Source organism: Amphiura filiformis, chromosome 3 (genome assembly GCF_039555335.1).
Source record: "Amphiura filiformis chromosome 3, Afil_fr2py, whole genome shotgun sequence".
Classification (NCBI taxonomy): domain Eukaryota; kingdom Metazoa; phylum Echinodermata; class Ophiuroidea; order Amphilepidida; family Amphiuridae; genus Amphiura; species Amphiura filiformis.
In genome coordinates, this window is record NC_092630.1 from 19,696,582 (window position 1) to 19,723,467 (window position 26,886).

Here is a 26,886-nt window from a genome sequence, read left to right on the forward strand (position 1 = left end):
ATTTCATGATTTATAAGCTTACTCAAATTATTTGCGTCTCGTAACTATGCCCCTGCGCCGCTGTGTACAGGCTGTTTTCCGTGACCTCTACATCCGTGATATGATGATAATTGATGAGATTTACTTCCGGTATACTCATGGTATACTGGTATTGTCATCCAGCAGCTATAAACTTTCATCCAATCAGCACCCGCGCAGCTACTCGTGGTAGGCCTATGGCAATTTTACAGTGATGGAGAAGTGATACTTCACTATAATTTCTATAAATAGGGATAACCATCAAAATTTCATGTTACCCCTATTGCTACAAAAGATTGTTTTCTAGATAGAACTCATCAACAGAAGTATTTTGGTCAAAATCGGTCAAAAACTTTTCGAATTATGAATTTTCAAAGTTTCCCATATTCTGACCGGGCATTGGAACGAAATAAAATGACAGAAGTCCAAAAATAGCAATTGGGAGCAAAATTGGCACAAGCATATATTTACATTTATATTTATTTATTTATTTATTAGAACATAAACTTTTGTAACAGTGGCACACCGTACACGCCAATCCGGCGGTGCGTTCATAAACATGATAGGCCCTATTAAAGGAAACAAAGTAAATTACACAAATCTTAATACTAATCACAGAGTGTCCGTCCGCGTGATATCGCGTTCTCGCTGTGCTTTCTCGATGTGCGATATCGCATACGCGCGGTGCTCGCGGTGTGCTATCGCGGAGTATCAACTGGGTGTGCGCAGAGTACCGCATCGCGCATCGGAAATCATTACAGTGTGACTAACAGGTGCATCTCATCGGACCAATAGGCCTATTTTCAAGACACGATTAACATAAAAACCATCAGTTATGGTAAGGCCTATAGGCTATAACCTGTTTGCGTTCACATTTCTCCCGATTGAATAAACGGCCTACATATACTAGAATTTGGGGGTATTTTTGGGTCCTCCAATGTGGTAGCAGGACAGGGCTTGGAAGCGGCGAACGATGGGTTTTCAGATGGGTACCAAAGTAAGCATCACAGCTACAAAACGGAGTTGATTAAGTTGTGTATTGTAGATTGGAAGGTCAGCGGGACAATTATTATGGGTATTGGGTAATTAGAGATATAAGCCTATCACGAGAACCGCGAAATCTAGGCCTAGTATTATATAAAGGTGAAAGCACAAGTCAAAAGTAAAACTTGTTGTACAGCAAAAGCAATACATATTGAATGACAAATGAATGAGGAAAACACACAACTACCTCAACCCAAGTTGACTTGAAGTGGGTTTACGGTAATAAAATAATATACAATACCGGTATATAGATTATATTAAACAAGCAATGCAGAATTTAGCACAATTATTAGTTGTCAGTAGTCTTCAATTCTGATCTTGATTTCCACGCTCTCTTTGCGAAAGATTTACAGAATTTATCAAAAATTTGATATATATCATCAGTATTACTTAAATTACAGAAAGTGCCACTGTACTTCCAAGAGCAAGATTAAATTTTACATCTAGATTGCCAGAAATAAACAATTCCCATATATCAAGGCTCCGGGTCAAGGCTATTTAAATTAATCAATTCATTCTCTAGTTTACAGTATTCATCAGCTCTATTGTTAAGTGCATGACAAGTATAAACAAGAAAATGCTTTCTTTTTCTTTTCTTTATTTTAACGTATGTGACCCCTCGGCACAACTGAGCCCTGAAGTCGCCAATCATCATTTTTGAGATATTCAACCAAAATATTCTGCTTGAAATTAGCTTTAAAATGATGTATATCATATCTATAATAGTACTTGACATTTAAGTAGTGAAAAATCAATAAAACAGTCAATAAAACCTTTGTTTCCTATTGTTTATTGTTAAGTTCGATGGAGCATATCTCAATAGTGGCACTGGCGACATCCGGGCTCAGTTGTGCCGAGGGTCACATATATATGCAAACATGAAACAAGCATATTGTGAAAGTATCAAAGGGGTTTCTTATGAAATGACACTTTACTATAGTGAATGGCATAAATTATTTTATCAAACCGAGGCATTGAAATCATGCATTTAGAGAACATTTACCAAAAATCATCCAAGATGGCCGATATGGCACAAAATCAAAATTGCACTAAGTCCAGGTGAACTTTTTTTTTCACAATCTGAGATAAATATTTTTGGCAGTTATGGAGCATCTGGCTTGCCATAGAATCCGCGGTTGACTGCCTGGTTGACTCCACGAAAAGCTGCCACGAATCTTTTTGTTTTCTGACCTCTCCGAGTTCACCAAAATAAAGTTGAGTGATTGATTGACCCTGCGGATCTGCTGGCACGTCACTGCACAGTAGGGTCATTTTTAATCAAAATATTTTGGGGAATGAACAATAACATTAACAAGTGACCACTTGTAAGTATTCATTCATCACTGTAGTCTCTTCACTAGTTCTTTCAACACTGTATCAAACTCGAGTGATCGTGATCGACACCGTGCATGTGTGTGGCTACCTATACCCGGAAGTAGGACGTGGTGGCAGCTGTACAACCAGTCTCCGATATATGTAAACAACAATGTAAGCGTATGCCATACATGCAGAATCTTTTAAGTTTTTAAATCTGAAATAGACTTTACTCGAGAGGTCTAAAGTTAGTTTTCTTAAACTTCCGTGGTCCGGGTACGCGCTGGTGAATTGCGATCGCGTAGGTCGCCTAGTACGCGCCGCGCCGAAGACCAATGGGTCAGTTGGCTTGTTGTCAAGACAAGCGGCTACGGGACGACAGGTAACCTTCCGGTCAGCTATTGTTGTCACGCAGTAAATTCGTTGACCGCTATCAGGATCAATCTAACCCGGCAATCTAATTGATCGATTGATCCAATATCCGCTAAATATTAATAATAAAAAATATTCTGATTGTGAATTGTTCTTTCTTTATTTTATTTCTCATCATTTATTGCTTTTCTTTTTGTTAGGCCCACACTTTATTTTCTTCTTTCTCTCTTTCATTTTCTTTATTCTCCTCATCAAAATATGTAGTTCTTGTCGTTCTTAATATTTGATTTTTCATGATTTAATTCGTCTTATTTTTTTCTCTTTAATTTTGCTTTTATCTTTTTCTCTTTAGTCCCTATTCATTTCTTTATACGCATTTGCCTTATTTGTTTACTTTATTAAATGTTTTTTTCTTCCTTTTTCATTTGCATTATGCCACTAGTAATTCTTTATATTATTTTTCTTTATTTTAATTTAGATTTTCTATTTCTGTTGTTGTCGTCTTTCTGTCTATTTCTTCAAAAATATATTTCTTTTCTCCTTAAATGATTTTTATTTCTTTCTTGATTTCATAGTATTCCTTTCCTCCTGATCCTTCCCTTTTACATTTTTTCTTCATATTTCTTTATTCATTCGAAATATTTTCTTTCTTTCTCAATTCGTTCCTATATTTCCTTTTTCATTACTTAATTGGCTTACATGTATTTTACTTTGTCTATATACTATTTTTCTATTATAATACACAATTCATTTCATTATAGACCTGTAATATTTTACTTTTTCAACCTATTAATAGACCTAGGCCTATGATCATGATGATGTATTTCAGTGTTATTTTTTTCTTTCGTTTTTCTGTTATTTTTTGTATCAATGCATTGTGCCCCGACTTCCGATCGATGTTATTGTAATTGGATAGGGCCACTAAGCAAAACAAAGGTTCGTTGTCTGTGTGGCAGGTCACATGGGAAAAAGTAAACACGGAACAAGGGCACACGCCACAAGGGAACAGCCTATGGATAGCCTACGAGGCCTAACGGTCACAGGCACGGAGAAGCTCGGAGAGAGAACAATAGCTTGAGTGTTTGATTGACAAGGTGACCTGTCGTCCCGTAGCCGCTTGTTTGTCAAGTGCGTTGATCAGCCAATCAGCGTGATTATTTATTGCTTTTGCATTTACGCTCGTGTACCCGATACGCACAGGCACGACCACGGAAGTTTAAAGAAAACATCTTAAAGGGGCATTTCGTGATCCACAGCCTCATCCCCCCACTTTTCAAAAAAAAAGTTGAGATTTTTACACCACTGGATACCTCTAGCTACCAAATATTTCTTGCAGATTAATTTGTTTAGCAAAAATATCGCCAAATTTGAATTTCGTTCTGGTGCACCAGAACGAAATTACAACACATTGTCTATGGAGCAGTCAATACACATAATCATGCATAACTCGCAAACGCAAAATCGGAATCAACTGAAATTTTGGAAATAAGCTTTTTTCGTGGATATCTACTGAAAAATGTCATAAAAGAGGATGCTAGGATCACGAAATACTCCTTTAACTAGTCTTGTTTCGAATTTGCATGCACACAATAGTTAATACCCCCGGTTAATACCAGCCCGGGGGGCACTCCAAGTTTGGATTGGATGTGACGCATATGTAGGGCTGTTAACATGGTTAAGACCCCCAGGTAACTGCTCTAGTTTGAGAAAAGTGGGGGACCAGATGAGGTTGTGGATCACAAAATGGCCCTTTAAAAAACTTTTCTGGTCCATTGGGCCAAAGGCAGCAAATTTGATATTGAGATAAATGCAAGAATATGGACTAAAAACAATAAAATACATTAATACACAATTTCAGAACTTTAGAACCAAGTATTCCAGACCTTTGATGTTTTCTTATAGCCTACATGTAATGTTTGAAGTCATAATGTGTGATTGACTCAACATCGACGCCCTCAAATTAATGAGCTTTGATTTTATTACAGCAGTTAGAAATCATGTGGAACTGGTTGATTAAAGTCTACTGGTACAGAATTACCGTACTGACGCGAGTATCCCACCTTTGAGTAAAGTCCCACCCCCAAATTTTCGAAAAGTTTCAGAAATTGTAAAAAAAAATAATTTCCCCCAAAACAGGGTGGGACTTATCATACTTTTGTAAAACACTATTTCCTTTCCCACTGAATCAAAAATATGATGAGGGGATATTAAATATTTCTTTAAGTATACTATCCAGAGAGGTTGTGTTATCACGCCTCATACTCGGTCCAGCCCTTCAGATTTATGAGCCGTATGTCACAGAATTAAGTGATAAACAATCATGCTGATTGGCTGATAAACAATTTTGACAGCAAGACGGTTGACCCATTCATCAATGATCGTGTACAGCGTTCGAAATTTTGGTTGTCCGGTTGCCCGGGACAACTAAAAAAGTCGCAGGACAACCAAAAATACTGATTCGGTTGTCCGCCGGACAACCATAAATCTAGCCAAAAGTCACATTTGTAGGCCTACGGACAACCAAAAACTTAGACAGACAACCAGAAATTGTAACCTGGTTGTCCGTGGGACAACCATTTATTTTTCCTAAATTCGAACACTGATCGTGTAGAAGTGGCGGAGACTTGCAATTTGCTTCTTCTACATGTATGATCTATGATCACCAGCGCGTATCCGGAATGTGAAAGAATTTAAATTCTTTCACATTCCGGATACGCACTGGTGAATAAAATTCATTTTAATATTTTGATTTTTGCATATTTAACAGGTTGCTGCATAATAATTGTACATATATGATCTTCTAAAATTCTATTATCTTGTTTAATTTAACTTTGCATAAGTTTTGTTCAGCGCTTTAATAGAGGTATCGCTTTATTTATTTATAAATGCACTATATATTTTTGCTATTATTTGTACCACAATACCCCGGGCCACAATACTTTCTTCTTCTTTTTGGGTACATGATATGGTAATGTCTAAACAAACAGGAAGTGTGCAAATGCAGAGTTATTTAGTCTCTCTGAAGTCCGTCCTGACACCCTTTATGTGTGACCAATTTGAGTTCGGGCTTCAATAATGATGTGCAAATTCATATCAGTTGCATGTATAAATTGGTCATATAGGATAGGTGTTGTGGAACTATTGTGCATAGACGGTAGTCCCATACTAAGGTCACACACTTGGGATAAGTTTTTCAATAAATAACCAGTTATGTGCGTTAGTGTATTTTCCAAATATTAGACAAAATAAGCACATGAAATTTTTTTTTCTGTTTTAATGAATCGGATAGCAACGTTTGCACATTTTTGTTTGACCTGAGAACACATCAGACATATCAAATTGTATTCGGAATACGAGGAATGTCCTGATGATGTCAAATAATTTTGATTTTTTGTAATTTGTGATACAATACAAATTTTATGGCAATAATTTGATGTTTTTGATGTTATTGATATTTAACAGTCCTCGAAGTAAACTTTATAAACCTAATAATGATATGTACATTACTTAATGTGTATGTAGCTGGGATGAAAAAAGCGACCATCAATTGAAAATTTTGACATTCCCCCAAAAAAAACCCAAAACTAAATTTGTTTGCTGTTTGGGGGAAAATCAATATTTTTTAATCATTTGGCATAAAATTTGTATTATAATATATCACAAATTAAAAAAAATCAACATTATTTGATATCAGAAGGACATTCCTCGTATTCAAGATGCAATTCAATATGTCCGATATGCTCTCAGGTCTCAAAAAAAATATGTGAAAATGTCACTATCCAAGCCCTTAACAGCAAAAAAGAAATATTCTTAAAATTTCTTCCACAGATTTGTTAATGATTTTATTTAATACACTTTTTTTCACAGTTGAAACACATATTAGTCCTTAACCCCTTTTATTGATTGGCAAGACATCTTTCAGCAATTTCAACAGCCATCAGTGTTGGGCAGTTGATAGTGATTATTGTGGATGCCAGGTAGGACACCATTGTTACCAATTTTGTGTGTCAGAGCTTCTTGTTATACCATTCCTGTACTACCAATGCATCCCCCGCCACAATCACCTTCTATCCTTCAATGTTATGTTTTTCATGTTTTACTGCATTATCATAATGTATGCTTCTTCTACCATTCCAACCATCATTCTTTGCTGAATGTTGCAAGTGACATCACTTTTCTGTTGCTGTATGATTGATTTGCTCTAGTCATTAACCTTGTAAATAACATTATTCCATATTCTGAACTTTGTCTAGCAAGGGCAGAGCCTGAGGGCCTACCCTGCCTCTCCTCTAAATAATAAATAAATAAGAATGGCCAATACATTTGCATTTAAACAAAACCCTCTCTTTCAAAAACATGGATCTGCCTCCAGAGCCGTCGCTAGACCATTTCCTCAGGGGGGGGTGTCGGGAAATAAATTTTGCTGATGACCGGATTTACCTTTTGCTGGCCCCTGCACAACATAATTGCCACCCCTGGCTCTTAGGATAGAAGACACCCCTCCCCACACTGTAACTCAAGTTTTTCCAAGCTGTCCCAGAATTCCTTTACCGGGGAAAGTGCACGAAATTTTGATAAAGTGCGCGCATATTTGTTATTTCAATGCTAAAATTAAAAGGGGGACGTACCGGAGTTACCGAACCAGGGGCAACATTTCCTTATCGTCCCACTGATTTGCTACTAAAAGAACATTACGGAACAAATGTGCTTGTGAAGAGTGCCAAAATTGCCATTTCAATGCTAAAATGAACACAATTGAGGACACTAAATAGTGCCAAAGGACGATGCATAGGCCTTTTACAACTTTTAGTCCCGGTATTTTGATCCAGCTCATGAATTTTATGCTTATTCCAGGCCCTAGCACGCATATTACCGAAGCATATTAATAATTTACATAATAGAAAAGATGGAATTATAACTCTCATTTTTTAGATTCGTAATCATGTTCAAGTTTGAGATGAAGAAAAAAGAGAAATTTCCAATGGGGCGTCTCGCAGATCTACTCACAGAATGGGTTTCCTGATATAAATGCGCGCGAAGCGCGCTGCAAGTTGACATGTTTATGCAAAATGTTCCAAAATGGGCTTAATTTTGGGTCTAAAATAGAGCAAAAGGAAGATGCAAATCGTAAATTTTGGGATGGGGTTGGAAATATTTCTTGAAGTACATGTATAGTGAATCTGGCATCTTTTGGTAACAAAATCAGTCTATTGTACAAATGCGCGCAAAGCGCACGAAAAATTTACCATATTGAAGCTAAACTGGTGAAGTGTGGTACAAATGTGGAATAAATTCGCTCGAAGCACTCAAAAATTGGGCCTTTTAGGTTTATATGGCCAAATATGAGGTTAATTTGGTAAATAGGCCTACAGGTGGCAACATGGAGGGTGATTGTATGGACCATCCCCCTGTCAATAGATTTATCCTCCATCCCCCCTAGGATCTACGCCTATGCACATGGCGAATCTCCATTGGTGCTGATGAAGGGAGGGGATGCGGAGGGGTGATGTGATGCGCACATATTTTGTAGATCTTGCAAAATCATTAGTTCTATGGCAAAATAAGACGAACAAAGTATCTATAGATATCCGGGGTATATAGTATGCCACTGTTGTTTCTGTATACAAATATCTAGAAATGCACTTCTTATTAATAAAGCAATATTGTAACATCTTCTAAGGAGGATGCCCTCAGTTTTTATTAATTCAGATTTTTACACAATTATAATATTATATACCCCTGCAAAAATCAAGGGTGAATCTGACTTCTATTTTCTGGCACTTCCAGCAATTCCCAAGAAATTCTCTTCATGACATTGTTTTACAACTCTGACAATTTTTGCTCAATTATTTGCACAGGTCAAAAGTTGAAGACAACGCTGCGATGGTGAAAAGAACGGTTGTGGATGCCAGGGTTACAGATGTGGAGAAAAGGAGATACCCAAGTAAACATTATGTAAGTACTTGTTCAGAATCTGGCACGATGTTTGGACATTTTACCCCCCCCCTATAATACTCTGTCGATCGAGGATGTGCACATGAAAAATATAGTGTGTAATAGTGGATGCACAGGGACTGCATACATCCATGCTTCCTGTACAGTGTTACTAGATTGAAAACAGCATAAAACTAGCATTTCGCAGTTCTCTGCTTGCGCGATTTTTCGACACAGAGCTTCGGCCGCAATGTATCCACCTTGCCTTGTATCATTTTAGCAATTTTGCTTAGTCATCCTTCCACCTAGCGCCATCCTTCCACCAAATCATACCACTTTAAATGCCTTACCAGTTCAGATAAATTGCACTTGCAGCCTTGGAAGGACAGACCGGGACAACCCGGAAACATAAATACCTTTGGTGGAGGCATATTAATACCTCGTCCATAAACGTCCATATTTACAGGTGTATGGTGTATTATATAAGGCGCATTTACAGGCCTATCATTTAAAGGAAGTGTCCGGCAATCACAACATTATGTCTTATATGTAAGAAAAATAATTATCAAGCACGAATCACATGGTTTTATTTAAAACAAAGTCATATTAACCATGAACACGAATAAAAACAGCCATATCTCAACACACGATATTCAAAATTCCCACGCCGAAATTTTTTAGAGCAATGACGTCATGGTCATTTGTGCTCATTTGTCGTCATGGCTTCATTGAATTATTAGGACGTCATTGCTCTAGACAATTTAAGGTTGACTCATCCTAAGTCTTGTGTGCTTGCTTGCTTGTCCCACCCACTCTAACCAGGTGTGTAATGGAGAGCTGTTAGGGGTAGTCATACCGACACCATTATTATTGGCTACCAAATGCTGTGATATATCCTAGTGGCAGAATTTGGTGGGTTTTTTGGTTGTTGCATACGGTATTATTTACAAACTTATGTAAAAGATTTATGTATAAAAATAGTATTAGTTGCAAGATTAAAGTTTGAATTTTTTTCCAGAAATTTTAATATTTAATTAAATTGATATTGACTGATTTAAAGTGGTTCTTTCTTCAGATTAGCTTTGAATCCATTGAGAGTGTATAATTTACGATATCTTTATTGAGTGCATTCAATCCTGCTAGAATTTGTGTTTCAAATGCAAACTTGTGCCAAGATGTGGATATGTTGTGGCTTGACACAGACGGAAGGAAGCTAGGAAAGGTTTTTTGGTTTTTCATAATATGGAGAAGATGGATAACCAGTGTAGTGGTTATTGCGAGGGGTATTAAATGACTGCATTTGGATTGCAGAATATCACTCAGGTCTAGTCTAGACTTGTGGCTTGGTCCCGGGGATATGTTTACATTTCACAATACACTCAAAAATAATCTATGCCAAAAGTCACTTTTGAATATCGGCTTGCTTTGAAACAACATTAAGTTGAATCAGGGACCGTGTATAAAGGGACTGGAAACAGATTATTGATAGCTATTGTCAAGCTATTGTTATTAGATTATCTTTTCGACCTTCGATTGTATGCGAGTTGCGCCGAGGGCGCTATGTTTGAATTTTATTATTTACTCATGTTGCCCTACTAAATATTTTTAAAAAAACATCAAAATATTCCAATATCTTTTTTAAAAGTTATGTAAAATTGTGTAAAATGTCTATCCTTTGTCGAACACAATTTCTGTGTAGCATGGAAAATCATTTACATAGGATTTTGAAGACAAAATGTGATAATTTTGTGGAGATACAGAATGCTAGAACAAACAAAATTATATTTTTTTCTGGAATGTGTACACCGTTCGCTTGGTATTCCTACTGATTTCGATACTGAAATAATTCTTAAGATGATGTTCTTTGAAGATTTATGTTGGCATTTCTAGAGTCTGTCATTATAGGCAAACATGTAGGCTCGTTTCGCAATGTACAAGACAAGCCACACGCTGTGTTGTAACTGTGCTTGGATTCGTACCAGGGTCTATTGATCAACGTATTATTCATGCTTGCTCAACTGAGGATAATTTGTAAACTAGCAACTCGCATGGTACAATGGGTGGAAGCCGTTTCCAGTCCCTCCATACAAGGTCCCTGGTTGAATGCAATTTGGACTTCACTATTAAATTATAGTTGAACAGACTATATAAATAATGTCAAATACTATCATGTGATATAGGCCTATCCAAAAATATTTGACAAGTGGGAAAAATAAGCCAGTAACAAAAAAAAAAAGTTTTAAAAAATGGTGCTGTCATTTTGGTGATCATGATTAGAATATCTAATAAATCTTTTGCAGATTTACTTTAAACATAGTTGCTGTCATAAACTTAAAACTGCCTAAAAGTGATCAAGATCACTAGTGATAAGCTTGCTATTGTTAATCTCAATCAATCACTGGACTCACTTGATAGATGTTGAAATCAAGACATTTCAGAGTTGCACCATTTTGACTTTAAAATCCATTTCCTTGGCCAGATGTAAAACATTAATGTTTATTTTGCTTATAATTTTTTTGGCCCCCACATATATGTAGGGCTTATGTTATCGCACATATGGTTGTTTGTTTGCTTCTTTGTTTGTTTGTTTGCTTCTTTGTTTGTTTGTTTGTTTCTTTGTTTGTTTGGCTGTCCGGGCGGAAGCAAATTCATTTATCCACTGTGCAGCTCCAACGCAATGGCCGATCAACTTCAAACTTGGTACGGTGATAGGGTATGGTGGCCTCATGTGCTGTATAGTTTTGTGTCATATTATTTGCATATTTATGAATATTAATGTGCTCATTAGCATATTTTGCCTATATTGTCATTATCACAGATTATCTTCAAACTTGGTACAGTGATAGTATATGGTGTCCTCATATATGCTGTATACAAGTTCATGAAAGTTGGAGGGAATGACCACTGTTGCGTGACAAAAAATGTCACAGCCATTTTGGGGTCATCTGGGGTCAAATCATCATAGATTGTTGCAGGTTCATGAAATTTGATGGGAATGGCCACCATAGTGAGAAAAAAAAATGTCAAGGTCATTTTGGGGTCATTCAGGATCACCTGCGGTCAGATTACCATAGATTGCTGCAGCTTAATGAAATTTTTTGGAAACGATCACAGCAGCGAGACAAAAAGTTTTGGTCATTTTGAGGTAATTCGGGGTCATCCATGGTCAAATCGCCATAGATTGTTGCAGGTTCATGAAATTTGTTGGGAATGACCACCGTAGTGAGACAAAAAATGCCATGGTAATTTTGGAGGCATTCAGGGTCATTCCAGGGTCAAATCGCCATAGAATATTGCTGGTTAGTGAAATTTGGAGGGTACGACCGTAGCGAGGCTAAAAAATGTCAAGGTCATGTTGGGGTAATTTGGTGTAATCCGGGCTCAAATCGCCATGATTGTTGCAGGTTGATGAAAGTTGGTGGGAACGATCAACATAGCGAGACAAAAATTTTAAGGTCATTTTGGGGTCATCCCGGGTCAAATCACCAATTGTTGCAGGTAAATGAAATTGGGTGGGAACGACTGTAGTGAGACTTGGGGTCAATCGAGGTCAAATCACCATAGATTGTTGCAGGTGCATTTACTTCTGCTACCAAAAATAATCACGAAAGCAGGCTGTAGCGAAAGCAGGAGAGATTTATTGTTTGAGAACCGCCTTGTTTACTTCTGTTACAAAAAGTAATTGTGACAGTAGGTCTAGCCATGAGACTTGTACGTGGCTCGAGAACAGCCTTGTTTTATTATTTTGGCTAGAAAATTAAAGGTAATCAAAATAACTGCAGTGACTATCAGATTATATCACATGGTTTGTTTAGAAATACTTGCAGTCTGCAATTCCATTGCTGCTTTTCCTGGATTCACGGTGATGCTATGATAGAGACTATTTCTGATTTCTACCATTTTTTTGTCCCCCACTGCCGAGATGAAAGTGTTGTGTTTTCAATATAACAATAGAGAATCGGGTGAACAAAATATGTTATTACATATTACATTGTGTGCAAGGAATAACTTTTATTGAGTTTCAAGGCGTGGTTTCAAGGCCGGGGGTCACTCCCATTGTGGCCTGTACACCATCCGCGATAATGAAAACAGCGTAAAAGGGTTAGTTTTTTGTGGGAAGGCACGATCTGCGCGTATCGCGTTTAGGGTGTCAAAAACATGACAAATTGGAAAAAAGGGTAGCAAAATTGCAATTTCTAAATACGCGGAAATGAAATTTAGGGTATGGAATTTGATGTTAGGAATGAAATCCTTGTTTAGGGTGTCGTTTTAGCCAAGGGTTAAATCCTTGTTTAGGGTGCTTTTCAAAAGTTGATTATCGCGGATGGTGTACAGGCCACAATGGGAGTGACCCCCCGGGTTTCAAGGTGACAAAAATTGGTGCCTCCACAGAAAAAAATATGACAGCGAGAGACAGCTTGCTCATTGTGTACCTATGCTTGCAAGTTGGGTGTAAGTACAACCCTGCATCTATAAATTTGTAAGTTTAAATTCTTGTCTTTTATTTAGGGTTGGATGAGCTCACTTCACAGCTAAAGTCCTTCATATTCCAAATGTATGACCTTGCTAAAAGCAAGTCCTATCTGAGCCGATGAAAAGAAATTAGAATGTGAATTGCTTATAAGTGTTGGCAAGTTAATTCTTCAGTATGGTAGCAATGGGTCGAGTTTTTTTTAAGCTATGAAAAGAAAACCCTGAATCTAAAGGGCTATTCCAGTTGATATAAACACAGCTCAAGAAATAAGTCCCCCTCTCAACATTTCGTCATAACATTGTAAGGTTTCGTTTTGTACCAATAAAACAAAATTTGAAATAATTAAATGACTGTTTACTAAGTGTTGTGTGAAAATGAAAGATGTCCATAACTTCAGGGCTGAATGAGCCCAAATTGAAGACAAAAACTGCCCTTTTCAAAAGTCACAAAGTAGGCCTATGCTTGTCACAAAAGTTGATTCATGGCTTGTTACTAATGGAAAACCCATGTGGTTGAGTGCAGTTTGAAATCCTCACCAAGTGAATTACTCTAATGTAGTAATGTGTATCGATTCTTAATCATTCAGCCATGCAAATACCCTTCTTGATGCAGAGCTCAGCACAGTGAGTTGTAAGATGGCCAGTCCCATTCCTTGTCCCAATACACCCTGCAGTTAACAAACATATAAGCCAGCTTTCTTGGTCAGGGGTGGCAAAATAAAATCTCAGGGGCACAGCTGAAAAAAAATTACAGTTACATCATGCAATCAAAAATTTAGAATTTGACACTATTTTTGCCCATAATCGGAATGAAATGGCTCTATTGTGATTTTGTATTTTACACTATGTTGGCCCATGATCGTGGTGAATTTTGATAGAAAAGAGGCTCCTTAGTGTCCTTTTTCTTTTCCTTTGCCCTCAGATTTTCTCTTTCATTTTTTGGGCAGAGGGCACTTTTTCTTTCATTTTTGTCGGGGAGGGACGTCTGCCCCCTGCCTTCCCATTTAGCCCTTTCAACAATATTTTGCCATCAATCAACATCAATATAGAGAACCAAGCGTGACAAGTATGGTCTGGGATTTTGTAGTACAGGCTTCCAGCCCTTTACCCTTGCAACAAGCTAGTCTGTGTTACAGACTGGGAAACTGATTACTACCCACCAGCTACCAACATGTGTAGGAGTACAGCATGGTAAAAATTGAGTTGGTTTCCCAGTCTGTGTCAATATGAAACTTTTCGTATCGCACTGCCATAAGAAAGTTTCCCCAGTTTCCCCATCACCTTATTTGGCATTTCTCCATCCTTATATGGTATTAGAGGTGTGGCTTACGTTCATCAATCACGCCAGCCAAGAAATTCACTCATGACCATCATGACACCCTGCTGCTTGGATAACAGGTGGTAATTAGTTGCGGTTTGGACCAGACCTGCATGCAGCTAGCTGGCAATGCAGCATGCATTGCTCTCTATCATATAGCACAGCTCAGCTAAAATGGGTCGCAATAATCAAATTCAGAGTTTTGACTTCATTCACAGATTTTTAATACTTTTAGAGTACAAAATTAACAAGACAGGTTTGTTTTCCTGTATGTAGGCCTATGTTGTCTGAGTTGGGGTGTAAAATCACGTGTAATAATATGCTTCTAATTTACTGTCAAATCAGTTCTTAGCCTACATGTATATACTACATCAATAAGTACATGACTTGTTTGAAAAAGCCGACAATTTGTGGAATGACGGCCCAATATTGAAACAATTCGTGTTCAAGTTTTGACCGGGAGTTTTGACTATTAGTCCTAGGCCTATAAATTATTGCTTTAAATGGTGTGTCGGTGTCTAAAGCAGCTTTAAAAAGGGCAACGCTTTTTATGCATACGCAGGGGGGAAATCTGAGGGAATGTTACCCCTAAAAATTTGGAAAAAATTGCAACATGAAAGCCCGATTGAAACCATTTAGCTCCATTTGGTGGACGATTTTAGAAAAAGTGAAAATGAAGGCCCAAATAAAGCCATTTTTGGACAATATTCACTATTAATGTAGGCCTAATTATGAAGTTCCTTCTCTTTTGGTTTGTTTTCCGGTTGTTTTCCGGGTTGTTTCGTGACGAGGAAGAAAACACGGAAACAGTCTCATTTAAGGCCTACTTGATATAAAAACTTCGCAGCTTTGTGGTCATATCGATCGCCGACTGCTGCAGCAGAAATGATTTGAAAAGAGAGTGTATGGTCCAAAGTGATTGGTTCATCACGCTTTCAAATATTATATCAGAGAAGGTCGTCATACATATGTACCTATATTTGTTTTATATAGGCCTACTCCAGTATTTATATTAAATATTGGAATTCTAAACTCAACTTCAAGCATCATCACTTCAGTTTCCGGGATCAGCTTCCCTGGATGTTCGATTGTACCAAACAACAAGGTCACCTCCGATCAACGTTGACCCGACCCGGACCAAGTGTTGTGATGGGTCGTGTAATACCATGCCTGATTAGCACAGTATGATGCAATCATGATAATTAGTTGATGATAGACGAAGTTATATTTTGAGTCTATTAATCAGTGATTATTAGTGAAAGGGCGGCCCGACTTTGACAAGTAACGTGACTTAGTTGCGATACGAAACGCTGCACATTGGCAAAGACGACTCACGGTCGCCGCTTAAGCGGCGATCGCTCGCTCTCACCGCTTGGCGGCGAGCTGTCGCGACTTCGCCGCTCCACCCCTCGGCAAGGATCGTGAGTCGTCTTTGACAAAGACTAGCAACAAGCATGCATTTATACTGAATCTTTATCAAGATTTTGTTGCTACATGTAAATAGATCAAACTTTATATGGTAAGGTTGACATAATGCCAATCAATGATACTTCTGATGATGTTATGAAAAACACTGACTGAATTTGTACTTACTGTTTCTGCAGGTTTATCTTATAACAGTCACATGGTCTGATAATGCTGTCAATATTATATATCGAAGATATAGCAAATTCTTTGATTTTCAGGTAAGGGGTGTACTATATATAATTGTTATTGAAAGTGTATCTCCATGCCATATTGAAAAGATGCTCAAGTTCAGTGGCGGCGCCAGGAAATTTTTTTTTTCGGGGGCAAATTGAATTTCAGGGGGCAAAATCAACAAAGTTTGCGCAAAATTACCGTAAAAAGTGGAAATTTTCGTAATTTTGGGTTTTTTCTGGGGGCCAACAGGGGGGGCAAGAGTTCGGACTGGGGCGCGCCACTGCTCAAGTTAGGTGTATCATTGGTGGAAGAAATTTATGAGTTAGACTAGTGTAAAGACTCCATTGGGGAATAAAGCTGATATAATCCTTCAATAGAAGATTTCTGTTTAAGGCTAAATCCCACACAGTTTAACACAAAAGATAAACACAAGTTAGCACTAACCATGTTAACACTTTTGATCATCAGTGATTGAACTTAGAAACAAAATAAAGAAAATTAAAATCTCATGACAAATATATTACAATTGGGTGTCATTTTCAAAAGCAGAATTTGTTTTTTTAAAAATCATTTTGGGTTTTTCAAACATGACTAAAAATGTGTCTTTTTCTGCCTGTAATACAGATGAAATTATTTGCTTTATTTCCTGAAGAAGCGGGAGCTAAAAATCCTTCACAACGCATGATCCCATTCCTACCAGGTAAGTCAGTGCTCATTCACATGATTATGGAATATATCAATATTTAATAGTATTTTAAGAAACCATAAAAGAACACAAAAAAGTGCTTTTTAACTTTAAAATGTTATATTGCAAAAAGCTACTTTTTGTAAACACATTTCAGTAGTCCATTTGTAAACATGTTTCAGCGTAAACATACTTTTGATGGCACGTGTTTAGCAAACAAACATGTGATATTAGGTTTGAAACATGCTTACAAAATGACTTCAAAAATTTGTTCAGAAAGTGTGTAGTTCATAAGCACTGTCTGTGTCTTTGATGAAAACTTGATGACAAACCAACATTGAACAGATATGCTTTATTTGATTCTTACTTCAGCATATACCAATATTTAAAGGATAAGTAAGTTTTGTTATGCCAATTAAAAAAATGATATGCTTTTTGCAATGTATTTGTTGGCATTTTTTTATCACATGTTTTTCTTAAAATTCAAATTTTGAAATTGTTTGTCAAATCTTAATTAGTGGCTGTTGTTGGCAAGTAGAAATGTTTTGCATGGCTTTTTGCTCATGGCTTACTGCATTATTCAAAATTGATTGGACTTGTTTAATTACATATTAATATGTTTGTTTGTTTATAGTCTGTGCATGTATGTTTTTGGTAGTGCATAACATTTTGTGTACAGTAATAAAATGTCCTACACAAATTATGCTGTTTCATCTGTAATTTTATTTTGCGGGGTTACCTTATAGGATAATGCTCTTGTTGTGCTTCCCAAATAGAAAACATTGGTACTGCATTATAGTGTGTTTGGCTTAAAATTGGTGAAAAAATAAGACTCATAACATAGTGTATTGATATGAGCGTAAGTTGGGATATTATTGATGTGTGCAGTAACAAAAACAAATAATTTTCACAAATTTTAAGCTGAGCAAACGTAACTGTGATACTATCTGCATGTATAGATCTATGCTGTTATTTTAATGTAGAGAGTTTTCAGTGATTTTTGTACTCGGGACAAGTTGTTTTTTGTTTCAAGGAATGTGAAGTAATAAAACTTTACAGTGCAATATATTTTTGTGTGTTGCTATTTTTCACACCTGCTTGTCCACTCATGCAATTCATGAAATTAAAACTCTTACCAGTATTGGCTAATGCTAATATTACATCACAAGAATGCGGATTATCTCAAGCAATTGCAAAGGTCTTGTTCTGTGAAGAATACCTAAGCAACATTTAATTCCATTTAACTTCCTTGTGATTATTGCTATGTAATATAATGACTATGTAAATGCAAGAAGGTCCTGTACTACAGCTGATGTTTGACTAACTCAAACTAGCTCTCTTTATAAGGAAATATTGGAATGATTTTTATAGTGAGTCTGAGATTTTGACCAGGCTCCCATGCTAGTACAAAATACCAGCAGCTCAGTGGCAGTAAAAAGATGACTATATAAAAACAAACTATTTTGTACTTTAAAGTCTTTCAAATTGCTTGTAAATTATCACCAAAATGGTGTCAAAGAATTTGCATACCCTGTACAAAATAGCGTGTCAAAGTTAAAAGTACCCATAAAAAGGCAGCATATCTTTGTTTAAAGTCATTGTGTTCAGTTATTAGCTACATGTAGTTTATATGTATATACTCAACATTTTGAAGACAAATTTGCAGAATGTCCAAAGCATTCCCTCTCAACTGTAAATCAAAAACCTGATGTTTATGATTAACAATATAGTGGTTGGTTTATATGTCAGTTGTGAGCGGTCTTCTTGTATTCACATAGTATAAGCATTTGTGAGACTTGGCATGCATTATAACATTTTGCCTCCCTCTCAGAGAAGAGCCTTAAAGATGTCAGCCTTCCAGACCAGCTTCCAGATGAGATCCAGCAAACGATACAGCAGGGCATTCAGAAAGGTTGTCATAGCAACTAGCAAGCACTATGTGTGACTACTCATGGCACTCCCTCACACTATATTAACATTCATCAACTCTCCTTTCTCCATTTTAAACTTCAATCGTAACCATTGAATATAAAGATGGAGAAGCCACCACAGTCAGTCCACCATGTTTGCATGTCGGGTCTGGAAGTAAAAATGGTGTACCTCTGGATTGTTTTACTGTTCAATTGTATTGTATGTATGTTTGTAACAATGTTTCTGCATGTACCGTATTCGTCCGAGTATAGTCCCACGTTCGAGTATAATCCCACCCCCATTTTTCAAAAATTTCAGAATTGTAAAAAAAAAAAAATTTTTTTTTTTTTTATAAGTTTTTTTTTTGGAGTGTCCTGGACCTAGAACCTAGATGCTAGGATCATTCATGGTTGTCCTAAAAATAAAAAATTAAAAAAAATTTCAAGATATTTTGTATTTTAATATGAAAATTGATAATTTGTATTCATGTCATACTCTATTAATGATTTCAAAATGCATTGAATTTGAATGCATTTTGAAATCATTAATAGAGTATGACATGAAAACAAAGTATCAATTTTCATATTAAAAATACAAAAATATCTAGAATTTTTTTTTTTTTTTTTTTTAGGTCAGCCATGAATGATCCTAGCATCTAGGTCTAGGTCCAGGGACACTCTCACCGAAAAAATAAACTTAAAAAAATAAACTTTTTTTTTGGAAATTCGAGTATAATCCCACCCCCCAATTGTGAAAAATTTTCACATAAAAAACGGGTGGGACTATACTCGGACCAATACGGTAATATGATTTGTGCTCTTGTATTAAAATATATTCCAATAAAGCCAGAGGTGCACCTATCTTAGTACCTGTGGTTGACAATCTAATATGGTGCATTTCCCATAGTGTTACACAGGGGCCTGTATAAATGCTAGCTCCTTTTGAATTCTTCATTCATAATCCATTACACACTGTACCTCTTGATTTTGTAGAATACTAAATATTTGTTTCTAGATGAATATTAAATGGGAAAAGGAAAATTGACCACTGACATAATGATAAATTGGGAGAATGAACAACTCAGAGCTGATGAATGGCCGGGAATTAAACCAGCATGCTAACAAATTCTAGTCAAGAGCTTTTCATTCTTATCATTTACATTGTAGAAGTATCAATAAAATCTGATGATCTTCAAATCTTGGTGATTCCAAGGGTTGAAATAGACAATTATTTATAATTTGCATCTTTTTTTTTTATGTCATACACCCTGCCATTGTGAAGCATTTTAGGCTGTTTTTCTGATACAACTAGTCCTAGTCTTGATCAAAGACTACTCATGGTTGAGGGGGCACGAGCCCCCGTTCGCAAACCGTGATGCCCCTCGAATAGCGAGCGAAGTGAGCAGCAAGGGCTTTGGTTTCCAATAGTGTTTATGGTTTCCAATAGTTACATGGTCTTAAGCACAGACTATAAAAGTCCATGATTTGTTATGTACAATGTATGGAGGAGAGGGGGATATTTTACATGATTTTCTAAAAAAAGAAATTGAGATTTTCCTAACTTCTGAACTGCTATTATTGGACTGGGCACAATTTACTTTCCAACGATATATGTGTTCATATACCTTCCTTTGTTACTTTTAAAGATAAAATAAAGACAAGAATCATGTGAAACATGCTTTTTCGTCTATTATTAATTCAAGCCATAATGTGTGATGATCCACAGATACACCCTCAATTTTGGTTGAATTTCTACTTTTTGCATGAATGTAATGCCCAATGGTGTACTAAAATACCATGTGAAAGGCTAAGCCTGAAGTGCTTTTAATTAAAGTAAAATTTAAGTTTTTATATTAAAACTGGAGATCTTCGGTTTTATTTAGAGTTCACCGATCGAGTGGTTGCTAAACACATTGTGTGTGTCTTTTGAACAAATTCATCAGGACTGTTCCATAAAACTGTATATTTTTTCATATACTAGTCAGGTAAAACACACTTACGTGCAGGCGTTTGATAGCTATCAGCTATCTTTCTCAATGCTACTGTTGATGGAAGAAATCGTCTGGCAACTCCGTTGCCAAGCAGCAATCAACAACAGCTGTTCAACGATCATCACATCAACAGTAGCATTGAGAAAGATAGCTGATAGCTATCGAAACGCCTGCACGTCAGCGTGTTTTACCTGGACTAGTATATGAAAAAATATACAACATTGTGTGTGTGTGTGTGTATTATTGAATCAGTGACGTATAAAACTGTGTGCATTATTATCGCTATTCGTCTTACATCTCTATTCGTCTTACGTCTTGACATATAAACTGTGTGCATATCGCTATTCGTCTTACATCTTTTTTGTTCATCCTAGCTGTGTGAAGCCAATATTCATGATAATAGTACAATCGGCGAGCTAATACATGCATAGGCGCTGGAATGAAATAGCAATTTTCTTTGTTTTACCTCATTTATTTGGCTCAAAATTAAAAGGGGATAATGTGAGCAGTGACAACTAACATTATAAATAGGAGTCTATTTATACAAATCACACATTATGGCTTTAAAGTGATTGGGTCTGAGGTGGAATGAAGAGTGGCAGTGGTCAACACAGATAGTTGTTGCTGCTGTATAAAGTGGCCATAGGTATTGCCATGCTGCAGTTAATTTCCCACCTAAAATACAATACAACATAGTAATTAATAAAATTCCTTTAAAAAAGGAATAGGGCACCCAATGGGAGCTTTGATGTGATGTGCTGAAATCAGGGGGGGGCACTCCCACTTTGGAGGTGACGCGTATGTAGGGCTATTAAGGGCAGAGTAATGGGAGAGAACATGGACCTTTTCGAGCATCATTATTTCTGAATTGTATCTCCAAAGTATATAAAACTATACATTTTTGGAAAGGAAATGAGTCAAGGAATCCCATGGTGACGCCAGATTTTTTCAAAAATCTCGAGTTTTTGATAAAATCACAAAAATCACTTTTTACCCCAATTTTTTGTGACAACTTAAAAAAAATCAGTTCGGAGTAAAAAAAAAATCAGTTAGCTTTTAATGACGAAGAGACATGAACTTAGGGAAGGTTTTTTTATTTTTTGGAAATTCGTCTCTTTTTTCGAAATATTGAAAAAAACATGTGAAAAAAGCAATTTTGTCATTCTATTCAGCTAAAAATTGCACATAATGGTGTATATTTTTGTTTAAAACAAATATTTTGAAAAAATAAGAAAACCTTCCCTAGACTTTGATGTACTCTAAACGATAGTGAAAAAAGTTTACCCTTTGCTTGCATATTTTTCGAGTTATCTTGTCACAAAAATCGTGCAATATTGTCAAAAGTGAACTATGAGAAATCGACGCTTTAGTAAAAAATGTCAAAATTATGCACAAAATGTCCTTATATTTTAAAACGGCAAGACTTTCACGCTTGTAAAAGCTGTACCTGGTGCATGGTCTTAATATGCATCTTTTTGCAACAATGAATTTATAATGTCTGCATTTAGTGCGCCAAAATTCAAAATAATTAAAAAATCTAAGTGGCATTTTGACTGCAAATTTGTGTTTTGTTTACACCGATTTGCGGCGTTAAAAACATACCGAATGCGCCTTTTGACTGCGTTGGACATACGCGCAGAGTTATGCGACGCGTCACGCGCCGCGAATCGCGCGCGTAATCACAATATTTTGCATTCGCGCATTCCTGACTCATTATTTCCCGCCAATTTACTAAGCTGTCTTGAGCCATGTGACTTTTTAAGAGTTGAAAAGAGTGAAACAAATCAAGCAAAAATACGTGTAAATATTAACAAGTTGTATTTTATCAGTTTCAAGTGAAAGAATACATCTTAGTGTTGATAAATATCAAGAAATCTCAAATTCGGGCGTGGATGAATGTGTCTTCCATTACTCTGGCCTTAAGACCCCCTTTTCACCATCGCTGTCACCCAAAGACCCCATTACCAGCACGTGCTCTGTCACCCAAACACCAGGCTATTAAGACCCCCTTTTTCACCATCGCTGTCACCAAAAGACCATTACCAGCACATGCACTGTCACCCAAAGACCCCATATTTTTCCTTTAGATCTGTCACCCAAAGACCTAAACCCTAATAAGTAATATATCCATCTGAACAGCAACGAGTCGTCTATCACTGATTTTCGAGGCTTCTTTTGGCTCTCACCAAAAAAAACCATTAAAAAAGGTCATATTCTCACCCAATGCCCCCCTAATTTAGATCCAAACGGTCCCTCTCTCACCCAATGACCCCATATTTTGTACACTGATCTTTGCTCTCACAGAATGCCAAAAATCATGCTCTCAGGCTTGCAATGACCTTATATTTTTTACATTTTGCTATCACCGGATGCCCCTTACTGGCCAGCCCTACACCTATATCCATTTCATATTGAAGTGCCACCCCCGGGGCTGAAATGTAACCGTTTGGATAGGCCTACAATTTTTTTTCTTTAAAACAATAATGTATCATTAGCATAGTAAGCAAAGAAAGATTAGGAAAAGTAAAGCATATTTATTGCAATGAGAGAGGTGTAAAATTGTACTGCATGGGACGAAGAGGGTTGGTTTCAAATAAAAAGGAATAAAGATCTTACCACTTCAGTTACTATTGTTAGGAAATCTTGTTGTGAGGATTGTTGGAGCAGAATTATTTTATTTAAAATATAGGTTTGTTAAGGATTGTTTTCCAAGTGGACATATTATGATAATTATAACTGTCGGTTGTAATACCTCACAATATTGCATGCCTGGTTATTGATTTAACGGAAAGTCGCCGCGGATATCAGGTTTTAAGAGCATTTGTTTAACTTGTTTAACATGCTTAAGCGACACAAAAGTCACGGTGTATTGGACGTTTTTATTAACCCAATAATTTTGCCTTTCAAACAAAGATGACAAGACTATACGCGCAGGATTTTAATGATTTTTTTAAAGGTAACTGTTTTAAATAACATCGTAGTATCGCTTGTCACCTGGATCATAGGCCTACTCTGCGATCGTAATAGCACCATCTCTTCAAAGCGTTTTTAAAAGACAAAGGCATTTTTATACTTTAGTATTTCAAGCGTTAATTCCCGCTGTATATACTGTAGAACTACTTTACTTGCATTCAATGCATATTAGTAAACAGTAATAAAATCAAAATCAAGCAAGTTGTGTTTTTATTTCTAAGCTGGGCATACTTTAAGCAAAACAGCAAACCGAAATTAGAAGTCAAGCCAAATAAGGGGGCCCGCCGTAGCAGGTGCCCCCCCCCCCCCAAATGATTACTCATAATACATGTTATTCAAAATACACACATGGCAAAAGTAATATATAATGATTTTGTATGTTAATTCCCTTTTCTGAATTGTGAGAACAAATAACTATTCCTAATAATACACCAGCAAGAATACCTACACCAGTGAATACCTGCAATGTTTACAGCCTGATTATTCTTGTTCAATCATTTGTATTGCCGATCAGGAAGTTTATTTTTAAAATCTGATTCAGGATCAACTTTTGAATTGAAGTTTGACCTCTTGGAAAATAAATGAATTCATTCTGTATACAAGTTATTGCGTGAGCACTGAGAGGCGGAGCAAATAAATACAGTGTTCATTGAAAGTTTGCACATTGTCGTTTACTCTTTAAATAGCAGTTTTTCTCTGGTTCCAACCTTGAATAACAAGAAATTTAGGGTCTATAACTTTATAAAAAAATTAAAAATTAAAAAGAATTTTTTATTTTTTTTTACCTTTAAACGGTTAGGGATGGTGCAATAATTATGTGTACCCCGGGTGGCATTTTAGCAGGCCAAAAGGGGGGAGCACGCATTTTTGGCAGGTCAAAAGGGGGGTCAAGCGATTTTGGCAGGTCGAAAGGGGGGGAAGCAATTTTGGCACAGATATTTTGGGTACCATTAAGGTTTTAAATTCGGGTTCCCCAAAATCTTGCATGTGTAAGGGGGGGGCAAAGATTTTTTGGCACATCAAAAGGGGGGGGGCAAAGGTGTTTTGGCACGTCAAAAAAAGGGGGGGGGGGCAAAGATTTTTGGCACAGCCAAAGGGGGGGGGCAAGCGATTTTTGGCAGACCATTTTGAGAATTCACCACCCGGGGGTACACATAATTATTGCACCATCCCTTAGTGATTTTCTTAAACGGATAGTGCATTTTACGGTCGTTTAAATGTTAAACGTGTAAACGTAGACACCCCTAATACAAGTGCACTGGCTCACTAGGATATTAAACAATCTCAACAACTGCCGACACATTGCAAGAAACTTCCAGGATCTGTTGAGTGGCTGTGATTCAAATGTTTGGCAAACTTTGGTTTTACATGGACTTTGGTTGATTTTGTAGTAATAAAGAACAGTCTATTTGCCATGTGTGAGGATTATTTTCCCTTCATGATTGAGCAGTATATCTCATTCCACTATATGAAAAATAACTGACATGTGCCAGAATACATCAATATATCAGGCCTGCTGACATTTTTGTCTGTTTTTGTTTGTTAGTTGGGGTGTTTGTGTTCTTGTTGTTTATTTTGTTTTTAGAGGAACTTATGGACACTGCTTTTGCATTGTGTGTAATCGTGGTGTGTAATAATCCCTAAATTGCACCATGCTTTTTGGCTATGGGAAAGGAAAGAAGGAAGGAATAAAGAGAGAAGATGTACAAAGAACTTGTTTGCTCCCCTCAGGATTCGAACTCCTGAATCATAGGGGTGAGGGTAGAAAACCCAATTAGTTTATATAGTAATTAGTATACATGTTTACGTGCCGAACATGCTGTACACAGTTAAGTAAATATTAAGGGTGAAGGTCAAGTTACGCATCAATTATCATGATTATTGAATGTTGTAAATGCAGCCTCTCAATCTAGGATTATTACTTGTACTAACAATCATTTATTTATCAAATTTCAACTATATGTTTAATGCTATACCTTGGTGATAGGCTACATAGCTATATAGACAAGTCTTGATGTGGATAAATTGTAGTTGTACCAGACTCAGGAATCTCTTTGTGTAAAATCCTGACTAATATCCTTCAGTTACAATAGGCCAAATCATTCAAGTGTATTCAAATAAATAATGGAGGTCACCCTTTCCAGGATGTTAAAAAAATAAAAATCATTCTGCATGTTTCAGTCATCAGAGAAGTTTGATCATTTATAGCGCATTTAACATTTAACATCGCTGAGATAGAGATGTTTACACAGTATTTTTGTGGGACATGCGAGCGCATCAGACACACCAAATTGCATTCTGAATACGAGGAATATCCTTCTGATATCAAATAATTTTGACTTTTTGAAATTCACAATATATAATACAAATTTTATGACAATTATTAAAAAATTATATTTTTGACATTTAAAGTTCATCTCCGGCAATCACAACATTATGCCTTATATGTTAGAAAAATAATTATCAAGTACTTAATCACATAGTTTTATTTAAAACAAACTCATAGTGACCATAAAAATGAATAAAACATCTGTCTCTCGATCAACATGTGATATTCAAAATTCCCGGTGTCGAAATTGTCAAGTGCAATAACGTCCCAGTAATACAATGAAGGCTTACGACAAGTGAGCACAAATAACCATTACGTTGTTCCACTTAGAAACTTTTAAAAGTTGTGTGTTGAGAGCCGACAGTTTTTATTCGTTTTTATGGTCAATATGAGTTTGTTTTAAATAAAACTATGTGATTTGTGCTTGATAATTATTTTTCTAACATATAAGGCATAATGTTATAATTGCGGGAGACTCCTTTAAAAAGTCCTCAAAGTAAACTAAATCTAATGATAGGTACTTAATGTGTATGCAGCCATCCGTCATATGCAAATTTTGACCTTTCATATTTTTTCCCCAAAAGACCTAAAATATCTAGGTGTTTTGGATTTATAAAGTTTACTGTGCAAAGGTGGGTGACTGACCCCTTACTCAAACATGTAGGTATATTGTTCTGTGATATGTTTATGCTATGTGTGAATAGGGCCTACTGTTATTGTTCAAAGCTCATGTTGATGCTAGATAAAATAGCAGTCACAATGATTTATCCTAAGAACCAAAATAATTTAATTGCGGAGGGTTCACAAGAAATATGACATGTCAAAAAGATATTTCCACAAACTTTACTTATGACATGTAAGTACATTGTAGGGTCGTCATAAAA

The 26,886-nt window shown here is 36.4% G+C and overlaps 2 protein-coding genes across 2 annotated transcripts in view; one reads left to right on the forward strand and one right to left on the reverse strand.

The window, feature by feature from the left end:
* LOC140148174 (rab9 effector protein with kelch motifs-like) overlaps positions 1 to 137 on the reverse strand; it is a 32,193-nt gene extending 32,056 nt beyond the window's left edge. The window contains exon 1 of the mRNA XM_072170034.1: positions 23 to 137. The gene's annotated coding sequence lies outside the window, so the exon portion shown is untranslated. The remainder of the gene's footprint in view (positions 1 to 22) is intronic.
* A 2,093-nt stretch (positions 138 to 2,230) lies between these two features.
* LOC140148176 (SH3 and PX domain-containing protein 2B-like) overlaps positions 2,231 to 26,886 on the forward strand; it is a 64,862-nt gene continuing 40,206 nt past the window's right edge. The window contains 4 exon segments of the mRNA XM_072170036.1: positions 2,231 to 2,550; positions 8,607 to 8,703; positions 16,078 to 16,158; positions 16,739 to 16,814. Coding sequence (XP_072026137.1) covers positions 2,549 to 2,550; positions 8,607 to 8,703; positions 16,078 to 16,158; positions 16,739 to 16,814 — 256 coding nt within the window. The 5' untranslated portion in view covers positions 2,231 to 2,548.